Here is an 18,217-nt window from a genome sequence, read left to right on the forward strand (position 1 = left end):
CTCATCACTAATTATCGTGGAAAGGCAAATTAAAACCGCAATAAGGTACCACCTTACTCCTGCAAGAATGGCCATAATTAGAAAAAAAAAAGATGCTGGCGTGGATGTGGTGAAAAGGTAACTCTTTTACACTGCTGGTGGTAATGTAAACTAGTACAATCACTAAGGAAAACAGTATGGAGATTCCTTAAAGAACTAAAAAGGGCCAGGCATGGTGGGTCATGCGTGTAATCCCAGCACTTTAGGAGGCTGAGGTGGGCAGATCACGAGGTCAGGAGTTTGAAACCAGCCTGACCAACATGGTGAAACCCCATCTCTAAAAAAAAATACAAAAATTAGCTGGGTGCAGTGATGGGCGCCTGTAGTCCCAGCTACTCGGGAGGCTGAGGCAGGAGAAACGCTTGAACCTGGAGGCGGAAGTTGCAGTGAGCTACGATCGCACCACTGTACTCCAGCCTGGGCAACAGAGCAAGACTCTGTCTCAAAAAAAAAGAACTAAAATTAGAACTACCATTTGATCCAGCAGTTCCACTACCGGATATCTACCCAAAGGAAAGTAAGTCATTACATGAAAAAGATTCTTGCACATACATGTTTATAGCAGCACTACTGGCAACTGCAAAAATACGGAGCCAAGCTAAATGCCCATCAACCAATGACTGGATGAAGAAAATGTGGTATATATACACCACAGAATACTACTCAGTCATAAAACAGAACGAAACAAAGGCCTTTGCAGCAACTTGGATGAACTTGGAGGCCATTATTCTAAGTGAAGTAACTCAGGAATGGAAAACCAAATATCATATGGTCTTACTTATAAGTGGGAGCTAAGACGCTATGAGGAGGCAAAGGCCTAAGAATGATATAATGAACTTTGAGGATCTGGGGGAAATGGTGGAAGGCAGGTGAGCGATAAAAGCCTACATGTTGGGTACCATTCCCCAACATGGTGAAACCCCGTCTCTACTAACAATACAAAATTTAGCCGAGCATGGTGGTGGGTGCCTGTAATCCTAGCGCTGAGGCAGGAGAATCACTTGAACCTGGCAGGTGGAGGTTGCACTGAGATGAAATTGTGCCACTGCACTCTAGGCTGGGTGGTGACAGAGTCTTACTCTGTCTCCAAAAAAAAAAAAAAAAAAAGAATAGAATAGCATTCAAATGAAAGATGGAGCTTTCTACCCAGAAAAATATCCTTCAAAAACGAAGGCAAGCTGGGCTCAGTGGTGTGCCCCTCTAGTCTCAGCTACTCAGGAGGCTAGGGTGGGAGGATTGTTTGAGGCCAGAATTTTGAGGCTGTGAATAGCCACTGCACTCCAGCCAGGGCAACATAGCAGGGCCTCATCTCTTTTTAAAAAAAAAAAAAAAAAAAGTAAGATAAAGCTGTTTTTAGGCAAAAGAAAAAAAAGTTGAGAGAATCTGGTTAGTATCCTGCCTGTTCTAAAAGAAATACTGAAGGGAATTTTTCAAGCTAACAGAAATGTTTCCAGATAGAAGCACACATCTGGTCATACAGAAAAAAATGAAGATAACTGAAAGGGCAAATATATAGGCAAATCAAAATGATTATTGACTTTAAAAATAATGTTTTGTGGGCTTTGTAACATATGAAAAATAAAAATACACGAAATAGTAGCACCAAAGGCTAGAGAAGGTTAAATATAGCAAAAGTATCAATAATGCCTTTATTATAGTGTGGAAAATTTTAATTAAAATTTTTTAATTTAATTAATTAATTTATTTAGAGACAGGGTCTCACTGTTGCCCAGGTGTGGAGAGCAGTGGTGTGATCATGGCTAACTGCAGCCTTGAACTCCTGGGCTCTAGTGATCCCCAGCTCAGTCCCCCAGGTAGCTGGGACTACAGGTGTGTGCCACCACTCCAGGTAAATTTTTAAATGTTTTTTTGTAAAGACAGGGTTTCCCCATTTTGCCGAGGCTGGCCTTGAACTCGACTCAAACAATCTACCCGCCTCAGCCTCCCAAAGTGCTGGGACTAAAGGCATGAGCCACTGTTCCCCACCTAAAAATTTTAATTTTTAAGATTTAATTTAAAAATCAGTAAGAATATATTCTTGTAATAACAAGGGCAACCCACTAAAATAATAATAAAAGACTCTTTAATAAGGGAGGCTGAGGTGGGAGGATCACCTGAGCCCAGGAGGTTGACGCTGGAATGAGCTGAAATCATGCCACTGCATTCCAGCCTGGGTGACAGAAGAGACACTGTCTACAAAAAAAAAAAAAAAAAAAAGAAAGAAAGTTTAATAGACTATTAATCATATTAAGTATAAAGTGAATCAAATATTCCAAATAAAAGGCAAAGTCTTTCAGACTGAATTTTTAAAAAATGAAGCTTACAAGAGACATGGTCAAAATAACGTAAGGCTAAAAGTAAAAGGATGAGAAAGACATAGAATTTTTAAAACCTTGAGAAACTATACCAATATCAGACAAAGACTTTAAAACAAGAAGTTTAGGCCGGGCGTGGTGGCTCATGCCAGAACTTTGGGAGGCTGAGGCGAGCTGATCACTTGATGCCAGGAGCTCGAGACTAGCCTGGCCAACATGGCAAAACCCCATCTCTACTAAAAATACAAAATTTAGCAGGGCATGGTAGTACATGCCTGCAGTTCCAGCTATGAGAACTGCTTGAGCCTAGGAGGTGGAGGTTGCAGTGAGCGAAGACTGTGCCACTGCACTCTGGCCTGGGTGACAGAGGGAGACTCTTTCGCAAAAAAAATAAAAAACAAAAACCCACAAGAAATTTAATTAGATTTAAAGTGAGATAGATTGTAAAGATAAAGAAGCAAATTCAATTAAAAAAAAAATCCTAAATTTGAATGTACCTAATGATATAGTCTCAAAATAAAGAAGAAAACTGAAGGAATCAAAAGGAAACACATTCTCAATCATACCCTGAGATTTAAATCTACTTCTTTTAGTAACTGATAGAACAAACAAAAAGCAAATCAATAGATAAATATATAGAAAATTTGAAGATTATTACTATATAGTCCTTTCATAGATATAGTATTCAATTTGTTGCAGAGATACAGGACTATTCAGGTTTTTCTGCATATAACAAATAAGAATACACTTTTCTCAAGTATACATGAATACTTATTAAAACTACCGTATGGGCCAGGTGAGGTGGCTCACACCTGTAATCCTAGCATTTTGGGAGGCTGTGGTGGGTGGATCACCTGAGGTCACGAGTTCGAGACCAGCCTGGCCAAACATGGTGAAACCCCGTTGCTACTAAAAAATATAAAAATTAGCTGGGCATGGCAGCGCGTGCCTGTCATCCCAGCTACCTGGGAGGCTGAAGCAGGAGAATCGCTGGACCCCAGGAGGCGGAGGTTACAGTGAGCCGAGATCATGCCACTGTACTTCAGCCCGGGTGACAGAGCAAGACACTGTCTCAAAAATAAATAAAATAAAATAATAAAAAATAAATAAAATTACCATACGCTGGGCCAAAGCAGATATCAACAAATTTCAAAGGGCTGAAATGATACAGAATATATTTTCTGACTACAATGGAATTAAGCCAGAAATCAGCAAGAGCAAGATAAGAAGAAATCCCAAATATTTGGAAATTATCTACAATCTATGAGTCAAAGAAAAAAAAAAAAGCAAAAATTAAAAATTTTTAATTGAATGATAATGAAAATACACATATCAAAAACTGGGGGGTGAAGGGTGCTGGGAGGAAAAATACAGACTTAAATATATGCATTCAAAAAGAATACAGGTTGACCTTCTAAGTATCTCAAAAAGTCACAAAGACTAATAAAATAACCCCAGCAAATTAAAAGCAAAGAAAGGAAAGGAAGAAAGTAATAAAGAAAAAGGCAGAAAGTAATGAAATGGAAAACATACTATAATAGAGAAAATTAATAAAGCCAGAAGTTGGTTCCCGGAGAAAATTAATAATATAAACTCTTAAACACTGGGGGGAAAAAAAGGAAATATTTCTAACTTTTGTATGAAGACAATTTTGACAATTTCATTGCAAGAAAAAATATATAGAGAGACTAATTTCTCTCATTCAGTAGTCATAAAAATACTTTAAAAATTCAGCAAATTAAATCCAGTAATATATAAAAAGGATAATGCATAACAACCAAGTCTGATTTATGTAAGGAATCCAAAACAGGTTTAAATTGGAAAATCAATTAATGTAGTTCACTATATTCACAGATTAAGGGGGAAAACTGTTATCATTACCTAAAGAAAATAAAAAATAAAAAAATAATAATAATAAAAATAACTTGGTTCCTCTAAAAGAAAGCAAGAAAGGAAAAAAAAAGAAACAAAAAATAGATGTGACAATTTGTGAAAACAAATTGCAAGATGGTAAACATAAACCCAAATATATCCGTTGCACAAATTTACATTAAATGCAAGTGAACCAAACAGTTCAGATAAAAGACAAAGTCTGTCAGACTGGATTAAAAAACTATTGGCATATTCAACATCATTAATCAGCTGTGACATGAAACTTAAAACCACAATGAAATACGTCCTCACACCCACACAAATGGCTAAAACTACAAAAACTGACAATACCAAGTACTGGAGAGGATGTGGGCAACCAGAACGAAGTCTTATGTCTCTTCGCTTTGTTGATGAGTATAAAGTGTTACAACCACTTTAAGGGACTGTTTGGCAGGATGGCAGGATCTACTAATGCTGACCATATGCACAGCACACTCCATGACTTAGCAGTTCCACTCGTCTATATCCAACAGAAACGTTTACATATGTATACCAAATCACATGTACAAGAATGGCCTCAATGGCCCCCAAACAGAAACAATCCATATATCCAACAACAGTAAAATGGACAAATAAATCATGGCACAGTCATATGACAGAATATTACAAAGCAATGAAAAAGAATGAGCTACTGCCACACTCAACCACATGGATGTATCTAACAGGCATAATGTTAAGAGAAAGAAGCCACACATAAAAGAATACACACCATATATATGATTTCCTTTATATAAAGTTTAAATATGGACACAACTAATTTATAGAAGACAAAGTAGTCACCTTTCAGAGGGAGATTAGTGACTTAAAGGGTCATGACAAAGGCTTCTGGGGTACTAGTACGGTAGGATAAATTAGTTAAATGAGTTATGTTCACTTTATTTGTTCATTTTACTATATGGATGTTAAACTTTAATTTCAAAAGTTTGTTTAACAAAAACCCAAACACTGATTCTTATCAGCAAAAACAAAAACAATCTTGGAGAAAATTGGAACAAGTATAAGTCAGAAAGAAAAACTGGAATATATAATATACAAAGAATCAATGTAAGATAAACCGGTAACAAAAATTTGAACACACCAACAGAACAACAAAAGACATGAATAATGTAAAGGAAAATAAAAAGGCCAATAAGCATAATAAAATATAATTCAGCCAGGCACACTGGCTAAGAGGCTAAGCTAGAAGAATTACTTAAGCCCAGAAGCTCATGGCCAGCCTGAGCAACATAGGAAGACTTCACTCTAAAACTAAAATAAAATCGAAAAATAAAAAGTAATACAATTCACAACAATCATGAAATAGTGTTAAAAATAAAAACCATATGTTGTCTCAATAGACATGGAAAAAGATTTCTATAAAATCCAGCATCTCTTCATGATAAAAGCCCTCAACAAACTAGGCATCAAATGAATATCCCCAAAATAACAAGAACCATCTATGACAAATCCACAACCAACATCATGCTGAATGGGCAAAAGCTAGAGGCATTCCCCTTGAGAATTAGAAAAAGACAAGGATGCTCACTCTCACCACTCCTATTCAACATAGTACTGGTAGTCCCAGCCAGAGCAATCAGGAAAGAAAAAGAAATAAAATGCACCCAAATAAGAAAAGAAGTCAAAACTATCTCTCTTCACAGATGATATGCTTCTATACCTAGAAAACTCTAAAGATTCCATCAGGCTGGGTGTGGTGGTTCATGCCTGTAATCCCAGTGCTTTGGGAGGCTGAGGCAAAGTGGATCACCTGAGGTCAGGAGTTTGAGACCAGCCTGGCCAACATGGTGAAAGCCCGTCTCTACTAAAAATACAAAAAGTAGCTGGGGGTGGTGGCAAGCACCTGTAACCCCAGCTGAAGGCTGAGGCAGAAGAATCTCTGGAACTTGGAAGGCAGAGGTTGCAGTGAGCTGAGATCGTGCCACTGCACTCCAGCCTAGGTAACAAACAGCAAAACTCCATCTCAAAAAAAAAAAAGTTCCACCAAAGGCTCCTGGAACTGATAAAGAACTTCAGTAAAGCCTCAGAATATAAAATTAATGTACAAAAGTCAGCATCATTTCTATATACCAATAACGTTCAAACTGAGAGCCAAATTATGAATGCAATCCCATTTACCATGTCCACACAAAAAAGAAATACATCTTAGTTAGATGTATTTTTAAGATGTATTTCTATCAGGTATTTTTACATCCATACATCCTGGTTAGATGTATTTTTACTAAGTAAAAGATCTCTACAAGGAGAACTATAAAACACTGCTGGAGGAAATCACAGACGACACAAACAAATGGAAAAATGTTCTATGCTCATGGATTGGAAGACTCAGTATCATTCAAATGACCGTATTGCCCAAAGCAATCTACAGATTTAATGCTATTTCTATCAAACGACCAACATCATTTTTCACAGAACTAGAAAAATATTCTAAAATTCACCTGGAACAACAACAACAAAAAAAGCCTGAATAGCCAAAGCAATCCTAAGCAGAAAGAACAAAACTGGAGGCATCACATTACCACTGGATTTCAAACTATACTATAAGGCTACAGTAACCAAAATAGCATGGTATTGGTACAAAAACAGACACATGCACCAATGGAACAGAAAAGAGAACCCAGAAATAAAGCTGCAGACCTACAGCCATCTGATCTTTGACAAAGTTGACAAAAATAAGCAACGGGGAAGATCCCTCTATTCAATAAATGGTACTGGGATAGTTGGCTAGCCATATGCTGAAGAATGAAACTGGACCCCCACCTTTCACCACACACAAAAATTAACTCAAGATAAGATTTAAAGTAAGACTTCAAATTGTAAGAATCCTAGAAGAAAACCTAGGAAACACCACTCTGGACACTGACCTTGGGAGATAATTTATGACAAAGTCCTCAAAAGCAATTGCAACAAAAACAAAAACTGACGAATAGGACATAATTAAACTTTCTAAAGCTTCTGCACAGTAAAAGAAACTATCAACCCAACAAATGGACAACCTATAGAACGGGAGAAAATATTCACAAACTATGTGTTTGACAAAGGTCAAATATCCAGGAGCTATAGGGAATTTTAACAATTCAATAAGGAAAAAAAAACCTCATAAAAGTGGGCCAAAAAATATGAAGACATTTCTCAAAAGAAGACATACAAGCAGCCAACAAACATGAAAAAAATGCTCAACATCACTAATCATCAGAGAAATGCAAATCAAAACCACAATGAGATACCATCTCACACTCCTCACTCCTCAGAATGCCTACTAAAATAAATAAATAAAAACAGTTGCTGGTGAGGCTACAGAGAAAAGGTAATTCTTACTCACTGATGGTGGGAATATAGACAAGTTTAGCCATTGTGGGAAGCAGTCTGGAGATTTCTCAAAGAACTCAGAACTACCAAGGTCGGGCACAGTGGGTCATGTCTGTAATCCCAGCACTTTGGGAGGCCAAGGCAGGTGGATCACTTCAGGTCAAGAGTTCAAGACCAGCTTGCCCAACATGGCGAAACCCCGTCTCTACCAAAAAATACGAAAAGTAGCTGAGCGTAGTGGTGGGCGTCTGCAGTCCCAGTTACCTGGGAGGTTGAGGTGGGAGAATTGCTTGAACCCAGGAGGTGGAAGTTGCAGCGAGCTGAGATTGTACCACTGCACTCCAGCCTGGAGTGAGGCTCTGTCTCAAAAAAAAAAAAAAAAAAAAAGAAAAGAAAAACACACAGAACTACCAGTCAACACAGCAATCCCATTACTGGTTATATATCCAAAAAATAAATAAATTGTTCCACCAAAAGACACATGCACTCATATGTTCATCACAGCACTACTCATAATAGCAAAGACATTGACTCAACCTAGGTGTCCATCAGTGGTAGACTGGGTAAAGAGAATGTGATACATACATACGCACCCATGGACACACACACACACCACAGAATACTACACAGCCATAAACAAGAACAAAATCATGCCTTTTGCAGCAACATGGATGCAGCTAGAGGCCATTACTCTAAGTGAGTTACTGCAGAAACAGAAAACCAAATACCACATGTTCTCACTTGTGGAAGCTAAACATTGGATACAAATGGACATAAAGATGGAAACAATAGCCACTGAGCACTGTTAAAAAGGTGGAAAGAGGAAGGGACAGAAGCGGGAAAAGAGTTGAAAAACTAATTACTGGATACTATGCTCACTGCCTAAGTGATGCGATCAATTGTACCTCAAACTTCAGCATCACACAATATACCCATGAAACAAATCTATATGTTACCCCCTGAATCTAAAATAAAAGTTGAAATTATTTTTTAAAAAATTGAGGGCTAGGCGCAGTGGCTCATGCCTATAATCCCAGCACTTTGGGAGCCCGAGGTGGGCAGATCACCTGAGGTCAGGAGTTCGAGACCAGCCTGACAAATATGATGAAACCCTGTCTCTACTAAAAATACACAAATTAGCCAGCTTGTGGTGGTGCACACCTGTAATCCCAGCTACTCAGGAGGCTGAGGTGGGACAATCGTTTTGAACCTGGGAAGTGGACGTTGTAGTGAGCTGAAATCGCACCACCGCACTCCAGCCTGAGCAACAGAGGGAGACTGTCTCAAAAAAAATAAAAAATAAAAAATAAATCACGAGACTTTTCTTTCTTTTGAATCAACCTGGCCATGATTTAAAGGCAGATAATAGTCAATTATGATATGGTCATAAGTGGTCATAAGTGGTCATGGAGACTCAAAACAGATCTGATTTTAACCAGAAGCATCAACCTTAAGAGTCAAACAGGGGCTGGGTGTGGTGGCTCACACCTGTAATCCCAGCACTTTGGAAGGCTTGAGCCCAGGAGTTCAAGACCAGCCCAGACAGGATGGTGAGATCCTGTCTCTACAAAAAAAATTTAAAAATTAACTGAGCATGTAGTGTACACCTATAGTCCCTGCTATTTGGGAGGCTGAGGTGGGAGGATTGATTGAACCTGAGAGGTGGAGGCTTTAGTGAAATGTGTCTGTGCCATGGCACTCCAGCCTGGGCAACAGAAGGAGACTGTCTCCAAAAAAAAAAAAAAAGTCATAAAGATCTGTCATAATCTGGGGCAAGGCACTAAACCTCTCCCAACTTCACTTCTCTAACCTACACAATATGGATAATACAATTTTGAAAGGCTTAAATGAAATCATACACTTGCATATATGTTTGTCATGTGATCAGTACTGAATAAATAACAGCTTCTTTTCCTCTCTGGCACAGGGAGACTGATAAACCTTTTTTTTTTTTTTTTTTTTTTGAGATGGAGTCTCGTTCTGTCGCCCAGGCTGGAATGCAATGGCATGATCTTGGCTCACTGCAACCTTCGTCTCCCGGGTTCAAGCGATTCTCCTGCCTCAGCCTCCCAAATAGCTGGGATTACAGGCGCCTGCCACCATGCCTAATTTTTTTGTATTTTTAGTAGAGACGGGGTTTTACCATATTGCCCAGGCTGGTGTCGAATTCCTGACCTCAAGTGATCCACCTGCCTCGGCCTCCCAAAGTGCTGGGATTACAGGCGTGAGCCACCATGCCCAGCCCTGACAGACTATTAAAACAGTTTCAAATAGATTTTGGTGAATTTATACCCTTACCTGCTGCAAATTCCTCAATTGTCATCAGTGGGAACCGGATTAAGGAAAGTGCTTTTCCTAGAACTTTTTGTTTATTCCCAAAAGTCACAGGTAATTGTTGTCTCTGACATTCTGCTTCTGCCCAGCGTACAACAGCTCCAAAAAGTCGACTTTCTCGAATACTGAGTGTGTCTCTCTCTAGAACTGCACAGAGTGTATCTGCAGGCAAAATACAAAATAAACCCAATTAGAAATACTTTAGCTCTCTAACCAATACCAACAGACATGGTTATATTAAGTTTTCAGATCTCAACAAAAAATAGGTTAGACACTTAAAACTACAGACTTTAAACTTTAAAATACAAATAATTAATGGGCTTAAACTCAGAAGTGTTCCACAAAAATCAGTTTAACAATCAATTTATTACTTACCATACATGCAATATTAGATATAGTACTCTCCTTATATATTTATGCCATTTATCAAGTAAACTCAACTATCCAGAGTAAGATTAACAAGCCACAGAAAAAGGTTCCAAGTTAATTACATAAATTCTTAAAGTCTACAGATTATAACTCATTCATTCATTAATACTTATTATTAAGCACTCACTATGTGCCAGGTACTATTAGGCACTGATATATCTTTTTTTTTTGCGGGGGGAGGGGACATAGAGTCTCATTCTGTAGCTCAGGCTGGAGTGCAGAGGCACAGTCTCGGCTCAATGCAACCTCTGCCTCTCAGGTTCAAGCAATTCTCCTGCCTCAGCCTCCTGAGTAGCTTGGATTACTGGCATGGGCCACCACAGCTGGCTAATTTTTGTATTTTTAGCAGAGACAGGGTTTCACCATGTTGGCCAGCCTGGTCTCGAACTTCCAACCTGAAGCGATCTGCCCACCTCGGCCTTCCAAAGTGCTGGGATTACAGGCGTGAGCCACTGCGCCCAGCTGGCACTGATATGTCACTGAACAAAAAGTTAAAAATTCCTGCCCTCACGGAGCTTACATTCTAATGAGGAGAAACACATTAAATAAACACAAGTAAATTAGAGTATCTTAGATGATATACGTGGATAAATACATCAGGTTAAGGAGAATCAGAAATGTAGTTTAAAATAGGAAGGGACCAGGCATGGCGACTTATGCCTGCAGTCCCAGCACTTTGGGAGGCTGAGATGGGAGCATGGCTTGAGCCCAGGAGTTTCAGGCCAGCCTGGGTAATATAGTGAGACCTCATCTCTACAAAAAAGTTTTTAAAAATTAGCCAGGCATGGTGGCATGCAACTGTAGTCTCAGCTACTCAGGAAGCTGAGGCAGCAGGGTCACTTGAGCCCGGGGGGTTGAGGCTATAGTGAGTCATGATCATGCCACTGTACTTCAGCCCAAGCAACAAAGTGAGACTGTGCCAAAAAATAAAATAAAATCGGGTGGTTTAGGCAGGCTTCATTTATGCCAAGACTTGAAGGAAGTGAGGGAGTAAGCCAAATAGATACCTAGAGGAAGAGTATTCCAGGACTAAATGTACAGAGGCTCTCATATGAAAGTGTGCCTGGCATATCTGAGGAATGGTTAGGAGGCCAACGTAGTGGAGTGGAGTGAGCAGGATGGAAGAATAGCAGGCAAGGAGGCCAGAGGCTGTGGGGAGCAGGGGCAATCATGCAGCACCCTGTAGATCATTTGGCTTTTACTCTGAGTGACATGGAGAATGCCTGGAGGGTTCTGAGTTGTGACATTTTATGTTCTGAAAGGATCACCCTGGCTTCTGTGTTGAGAAGAGGCTATAGTGGAGACAATATCAGTTGGAGGCTCTCGCATCGATCCAGGTCAGGGATGGTGACCTGGACAAGAGGGGGTAGGAGTAGAAGTGGTGAAACTGATCATATTTGGAATATATTCTGAAGGAAGATTCAATTAGATTTCCTAACAGATTGGATGTAAGGTGTGACTTAAAGAGAGGAGTCAACAGTAGTTATATATAGCTTATGCACTGGAGGGATGAGGGTAGTTTATATAGCTTATGCACTGGAGGGATGAGGGTGGCATCAACTAAGATGGGAAAGATCACAGAAGGTGCAGGTTTGGGGTGGGGAAAGAGCTGAAGTTTCATTTTAGACATACTAAGTTTGAAATTCCTATTTGACATCCAAGTATAAACGTCATGTCTGTACCTCAGGTCCTCACTCAGAATCCTTTTCCTCTTATGATAGGCAAAATTAAAATAAGCTCAGTTACTTTTAAGTTCTAGCAGCCCAGAAGCAAGAAGTTCAGAAGAGAAAGGGGCTTTAGACGCTAATATGCTAGAACGAAATGATAAACTGCAATCCAACAGGGATAGAGAAAAGAGGAAATTTGTGAAAAGGAGACGTTAAGCACTTGAAAAGAATAGCAATCAAGGGTCTTATAGAGCTTTTTTAAAAAAACAACACTTCACAGACCTGAGGGTTTTACTGTACAATACTAATGCAACTGATACTTAGTATTAATAATCGCGAGAATCCTAAATTATATTCGGTATATATTGTTTAACATAGGTAGGTAAAATAAAATATGTCTTAGATTTCTCAAAGGGTCAAAATAAATACCCCAGTTCGACAGCACGCTGTCCACGCCGACTTCAACCCCACTCTGCACGCCCGCCTGCTTGCCTGCCTGTGCCCACCCACGCCCACCACGGCCACAGTTCAGCAGCTGGAAGGAAGATGGCGCCTGGTGGACAGCAAAGGCTTTGATGAATACATGAACGAGTTAGGAGTGGGAATTGCTTTGCACAAAATGGGCGCAATGGCCAAGCCAGATTGTATCATCACTTGTTATGGCAAAAACCTCACCATAAAAACTGATAGCACTTTGAAAACAACACAGTTTTCTTGTACCCTGGGAAGGAAGTTTGAAGAAACCACAGCTGATGGCAGAAAAACTCAGACTGTCTGCAACTTTACAGATGGTGCATTGGTTCTGCATCAGGAGTGTGATGGGAAGGAAAGCACAATAACAGGAAAATTGAAAGATGGGAAATTAGTGGTGGACTGTGTCATGAACAATGTCACCTGTACTAGGATCTATGAAAAAGTAGAATAAAAATTCCATCATCACTTTGGACAGGAATTAACTAAGAGAATGACCAAGCTCAGTTCAATGAGCAAATCTCCATACTGTTTTTCTTTTCATTACTGTGTCCAATTATCTTTATCACAAACATTTTACATGCAGCTATTTCGAAGTGTGTTGGATTAATTAGTATCATCCCTTTGGTTAATAAATAAATGTGTTTGAGCTAATAAAAAAATAGTAATAAATACTCCAGTTCCTAAAAAAGGACAGTTCTAGATGGATAGGAAAAATCTCTAAAGAACCGAGATAACATAGGCACTTCTATGAAATATCTAACAGTTATACTTTATATTAAATTTAAATAAAAATGAGTATGCTATACTTACACACAACAGAAATCAATTAAAGCATTAAATATGATTACATTATCCAGAAATACATAACAGATAAACATTTCTTTAAATACTTTTCTACAATAGCGGCAGGCACAGTGGCTCACTCCTATAATCCCAGAACTTTGGGAGGCTGAGGCGAGTGATCACCTGAGGTCAGGAGTTCGAGACCACCCTGGTCGGTCAACAGGATGAAACCCTATCTCCACAAAAAAAACAAAAATTAGCTGGGCGTGGTGGCAGGCGCCTGTGTAATCCCAGCTACTCGGGATGCTGGGGCAGGAGAATTGCTTGAACTCAGGAGGCGGAGGCTGCAGTGAGTTGAGATCACGCCATTGCACTCCAGCCTGGGTGATAAGAGCAAAACTCTGTCTCAAAAAAACAAACAAACAAACAAAAAAAACTTTTCTGCAATGGTCTACACATGCTAAGAGCCAAATATTTGCTTAATATCAAACATAAGTAATATCCTAGCAAAGGTATCAAAGTCCCAGATTTTAATAACATGTTAAAAATAAACTGGTTACACATAATTTTTTTTTAAAAAATCAAACTTTAGTATCTCTTATTGTAGCTAAGCGGATGACTATAAACTATGGCACCAGGAAGCCCTTTCACAAGTAAATTAAAAGCAATCAATATGCCACAATACTTGTCGGATTAAGAATATACAGTGATGACAATATTTAACCATTTGATGGAAAACCAGAAGACTTTGAACCTACATGTCTCCACTTGGTATGCTAACAACTTCTGCAGAGATAAACACATAACCTTTATTACTAAAAAAAAAGCACATCATACTACCCTTGGTGTAAATTCATTTTGTTCTATCAACATGATAAATTATCTTCTTCCTTTAGCAAAAGGCTGTAAGAAACAGTATCTCTTCCTCCAGAATACATATTCAAATCCCAGAGGAGAAAAAACATCCTGAGAATATAAGACAGCTATAAAAAGCTCCTAAGGCCAGCCCTTTCTTTCAGTTCCCAGTCTTCTCTTGAATTACCATTTTCTGGGGCTAGACATAATAGTTCACACCTGTAATCCCAGCACTTTGGGAGGCTGAGGCGGGCAGATGGCTTGAGCCCAGGAGTTCGAAACCTACCTGGGCGACATGGTGAAACCCCCTCTCTACCAAAATAATAATAATAATAATAACATTAATAAAAAATGCTTTTTAATTACCAATTTTTAACAAGTACATTTGAAACAAACTAGTCGATGGGGTAGAAAGACAAACACATAGGTCTTCTACTGGCAGATGTGTTAAAGTAAGAAGTTAAAGCTGAGAACCTAATAAAGATCAGAAAAACACAGCAGATTGTTTCATAGATGTAACACAATACTGAATTTTCATATAAACAACTGTGAGTCAAATCAAATGACCAAATATTTATTGGGCTTCTACCCTGTACAAGGCACATACTTCAAGATTAGCAGGCTCCAACGGCATGCATAATTTAAGAGCTATTTATAAGGTGTATGTTACCCAGATGCAAGCAGTAAAACTTCAGATGAGAACAGACTGAAGAACAAATGAAGCATTTGACAGCCCCTAACAGGAAGGAAATTAGGATTACGTAATGTTTCATTAACAACTTGGGCAGTGTTTAGGGCTCTCAAATATCCAGTAACTCAACAGACACCACATGCGGGTGCTCGGGAGGAATCTGATTTAGTCCCTGTCCTTCAGTATATTATAAGCAGTGTATTATTTGTTCCCAAGGTACTGTGCAATATACAAACGAACAACAGGATGTTAGAACAGAGGAATATACCAAGCATCATGGAGGAGGGTGGGGTATCAGCTCTCAAAAAATAAGTCATGTGGAAGTGTTATATTAGCCAGGATCTTAAGACTGCGTGAGAGCCAGCCAAGATGGGAAGAAAAGGCATTATTCTAGACACAGCCAGTCAGTCCAGTTGATCAACAAATATCAGCTGAACATGTACTATATTCTTCTGTCTTTGGTGCTAGTGATACACTTGTACACAAGACAAAGTCCCTGCCTTCAAGGAGTTTACAATCTAGGAGAGAAAAGTAGAGAATCAACATATATATATACACACACAGAGACAAATACCTAGATAAGACTTTGAGAGCAATGTGTATTACAAGGAAATTAAATCAAGAGTAAGAGTAATGCAACAGACATTGCTTAGGGGAACACGGTATCTAATTAAGTAGGTCTGAAGTCTCAGGTCTCCTTTAATCTGAGATGCAAAGATTCAGGGGGAGAAGGATTCTAATCAGAAGGAATAGCAAATACAAAAGAATGGAATATAAATAATCCTAGCCAGCATATATGGGACTTGAATTAGGGGGAGAATGGTAGGAGACAAAGTCAGATGTAGGTAGTGACTTCTAGCTGTTTACCAAAGATGTTTTCTCTTCTTCATGAGGTGTGACTAGTCTGCATCTCCTGGCTTCCCTAAAAGTTAGGTGAGATCTTGCAACTGAATGGGACCAATAAAATAACAGTGAAAATATAGGTGCTATATCAGGGTCAAGGCTTTTAATATGTGGGTATTTTCCCTATCCACACTTTCTCCCATCTGCCAGCAAAACACAGATAATAGCTAGGCTCCAGCGAATGACAGAACAACAAGAGAGAACTACCTATTGACTATAATACTCCCTTGGTCTGTTATATGAGTGTGAAATCAACTTCTTTTGTGTTTGAGCCAGTATGCACTTTTGGGTCTATTTCTTACCACAGCCTAGACTAATATACCCTGACAAATACAAGGTCTGATTTTACAGGGCCCTGTGAGCTTTGATAAGGAATTTAAATTTTATGCAAATGGCAGTGGGAAGACACTGGAAGCAAGGAAGTTATATGGCCTGATTTTTTACTTATAAAGATCATTCTAGCTGCCATGTAGAGAATGGAGTGTATGGGAGCAAGCCTGGATGAAAGGACAGATGACAAGAGACCACTGCAATTATCCAGGTAAAAGAGAATGGTGGCTTAGACTACGTGGTAGCCATGGATATGGTAAGAAGTGGTCAGATTCAGGATACATATTCAAAGTAGAGCCATGAGCATCTGCTGATAAGACCACATGTGGGGTATGAGAAAGAATAATAAAGAATAACTGGAGTGTTTAGCCCAAGCAATCAGGTTCATGGTGATGTTGCTAAGGAAGACTGAAAAGAGTTTGAAAGGAACAGAAGAGACCTAACAGACAGTGAGGGGAATCAATGGTTCTCCTTTGGCTGTTCTGTTTCAAATGCCTATAAAATCTCCAAATGAGGATGTCAAGTAGACAGTTGGGTATATGAGTTTGTAGCCAAGAAGAAGACAGGGATTGAAGATACATATTTTGGGTTATCATCATGAAGATAGTATTTAAAACCATGGGCCTGGATTAGATCTCTCTACTCTCCTACAAGACAAAATGTACATCATTAGCCTATCATTAGATGGTCCTCTATCACCTGGGTTTAACCTGCCTTGCATCTCCTTCCTCATTTATACCTGAGGTTCCACTTGCCCCTAATGCCCTCCCCTCTCCATTATCCAATACAGTAAGTCCTCAACGTATGGGTTCTTGGAAACTGTGACTTCAAATGAAACAATGTCTAATGAAAGCAATTTTACCGTTGCTTTCTGATGAGCTGATATAAACAGTTAAGTTAAGTTTTTATGGCATATTTCTGGTCACAAAAATACCACCAAGCTTCTAAATACTCAAAGCACTTCTAAATTAAACAGTGAAACAAATGTGAGCTATACATACATTTAAGAAAGATTAATAAAGACAAGAAAGATAATCATTTACCCAATTTTTGGTGAATCGGTGAGTGACAGTGGTTATAGCAGTGGTGGGTTAAATCCAGAAGTAAACGTTTACAAAGTGAAAATTTTGAGGAGCACCTCCCACACAACGCAGTTCAAAAGCAAGTCACATAGTGGGCTTTCCCAGCACTTTCATACTATGTCATTTATCATCAAACGTTTGTATGATTATCATATACTTTACAAATTTTTACTTGATAAATCATTTTCCAATCCACTTATTCCAGTTCAGAGTCTCAGGTGGCTGTAGCTTTAACTTCTTACTTTAACACATCTGCCAGTGGCTTGGTACAGGCAAGAACCAATCCCACATAGTACGTCATTTCATCACAGGGCACACTCACACTCTCGTTCAGACTGAGGCCATTTAGGCATACCAAAGAACCTAACATGCACATCTTTGGGATGTGAGAGGAAACTAGAGTGTCTGGAGAAAATCACGAAGATATAGGAGAAGATGTAAACTCTATAGATAGTGGCCTCCCGCCAGGAGTCCACGTTTTTCTTATCAACATTATAATGAAACGACATTATTCAAGGACCTACTGTACTATCCATTCCTTAAGGCTCATATCAGAACCTCCTCTGTCAAAATTTTCCTAACACTACTGTGATCTGAAGTAATCACTCCATTTTCTGAATTTGCATAGTAATTATTTTCTACATATCTAATTTAGAAAAGACAGAAATCACGTTTTACCATATGCCCTCTCTTGTTTTTTTTAATTTTTATTTTTATTTTAAGTTCAGGGGTACATGTGCAGGTTTGTCACACAGGTAAACTTGTGTCATGGGCATTTGCTGTACAGACCATTTCATCACCCAGGTATTAATGCCCTCTCTTCTATTAGCGTTTTAAATCTTAATTTTCAAATATTTGTTCCTTGATTCTCCAATTAGACGTTTCCTTAACAAGACTACTCGCCTCTTACTCTTTTTTATATTTCCTGTGGACCCTAGAATAATGCCATGCATATGGTGAGCATTCAATGAATATTTGATTTGAAATCTTTTAACAGGCAATGAGGTAGATAAGACTTTTAGAAATATTTTCCCTAAAACAAAAGAAAGCAACACTCTCAGAGAGACTTCAATCATT

General features: G+C 38.9%; 1 protein-coding gene and 1 pseudogene across 3 annotated transcripts in view; one reads left to right on the forward strand and one right to left on the reverse strand.

Moving 5' to 3' along the window:
* The window catches only part of BTBD1 (BTB domain containing 1), a 56,009-nt gene that overhangs the window by 16,168 nt on the left and 21,624 nt on the right, over positions 1-18,217 (reverse strand). For both annotated transcript variants that reach the window (XM_003901317.3, XM_009210801.1), the window contains exon 4: positions 9,891-10,088. In XM_003901317.3, coding sequence (XP_003901366.1) covers positions 9,891-10,088 — 198 coding nt within the window. The remainder of the gene's footprint in view (positions 1-9,890; positions 10,089-18,217) is intronic.
* LOC103885981 lies at positions 12,028-13,155 on the forward strand (annotated as a pseudogene). The gene is made up of 2 exons (XR_002523161.2): positions 12,028-12,033; positions 12,426-13,155. The product of XR_002523161.2 is annotated as a fatty acid-binding protein 5 pseudogene (transcript).

Source organism: Papio anubis, chromosome 7 (assembly GCF_008728515.1).
Source record: "Papio anubis isolate 15944 chromosome 7, Panubis1.0, whole genome shotgun sequence".
NCBI lineage: Eukaryota > Metazoa > Chordata > Mammalia > Primates > Cercopithecidae > Papio > Papio anubis.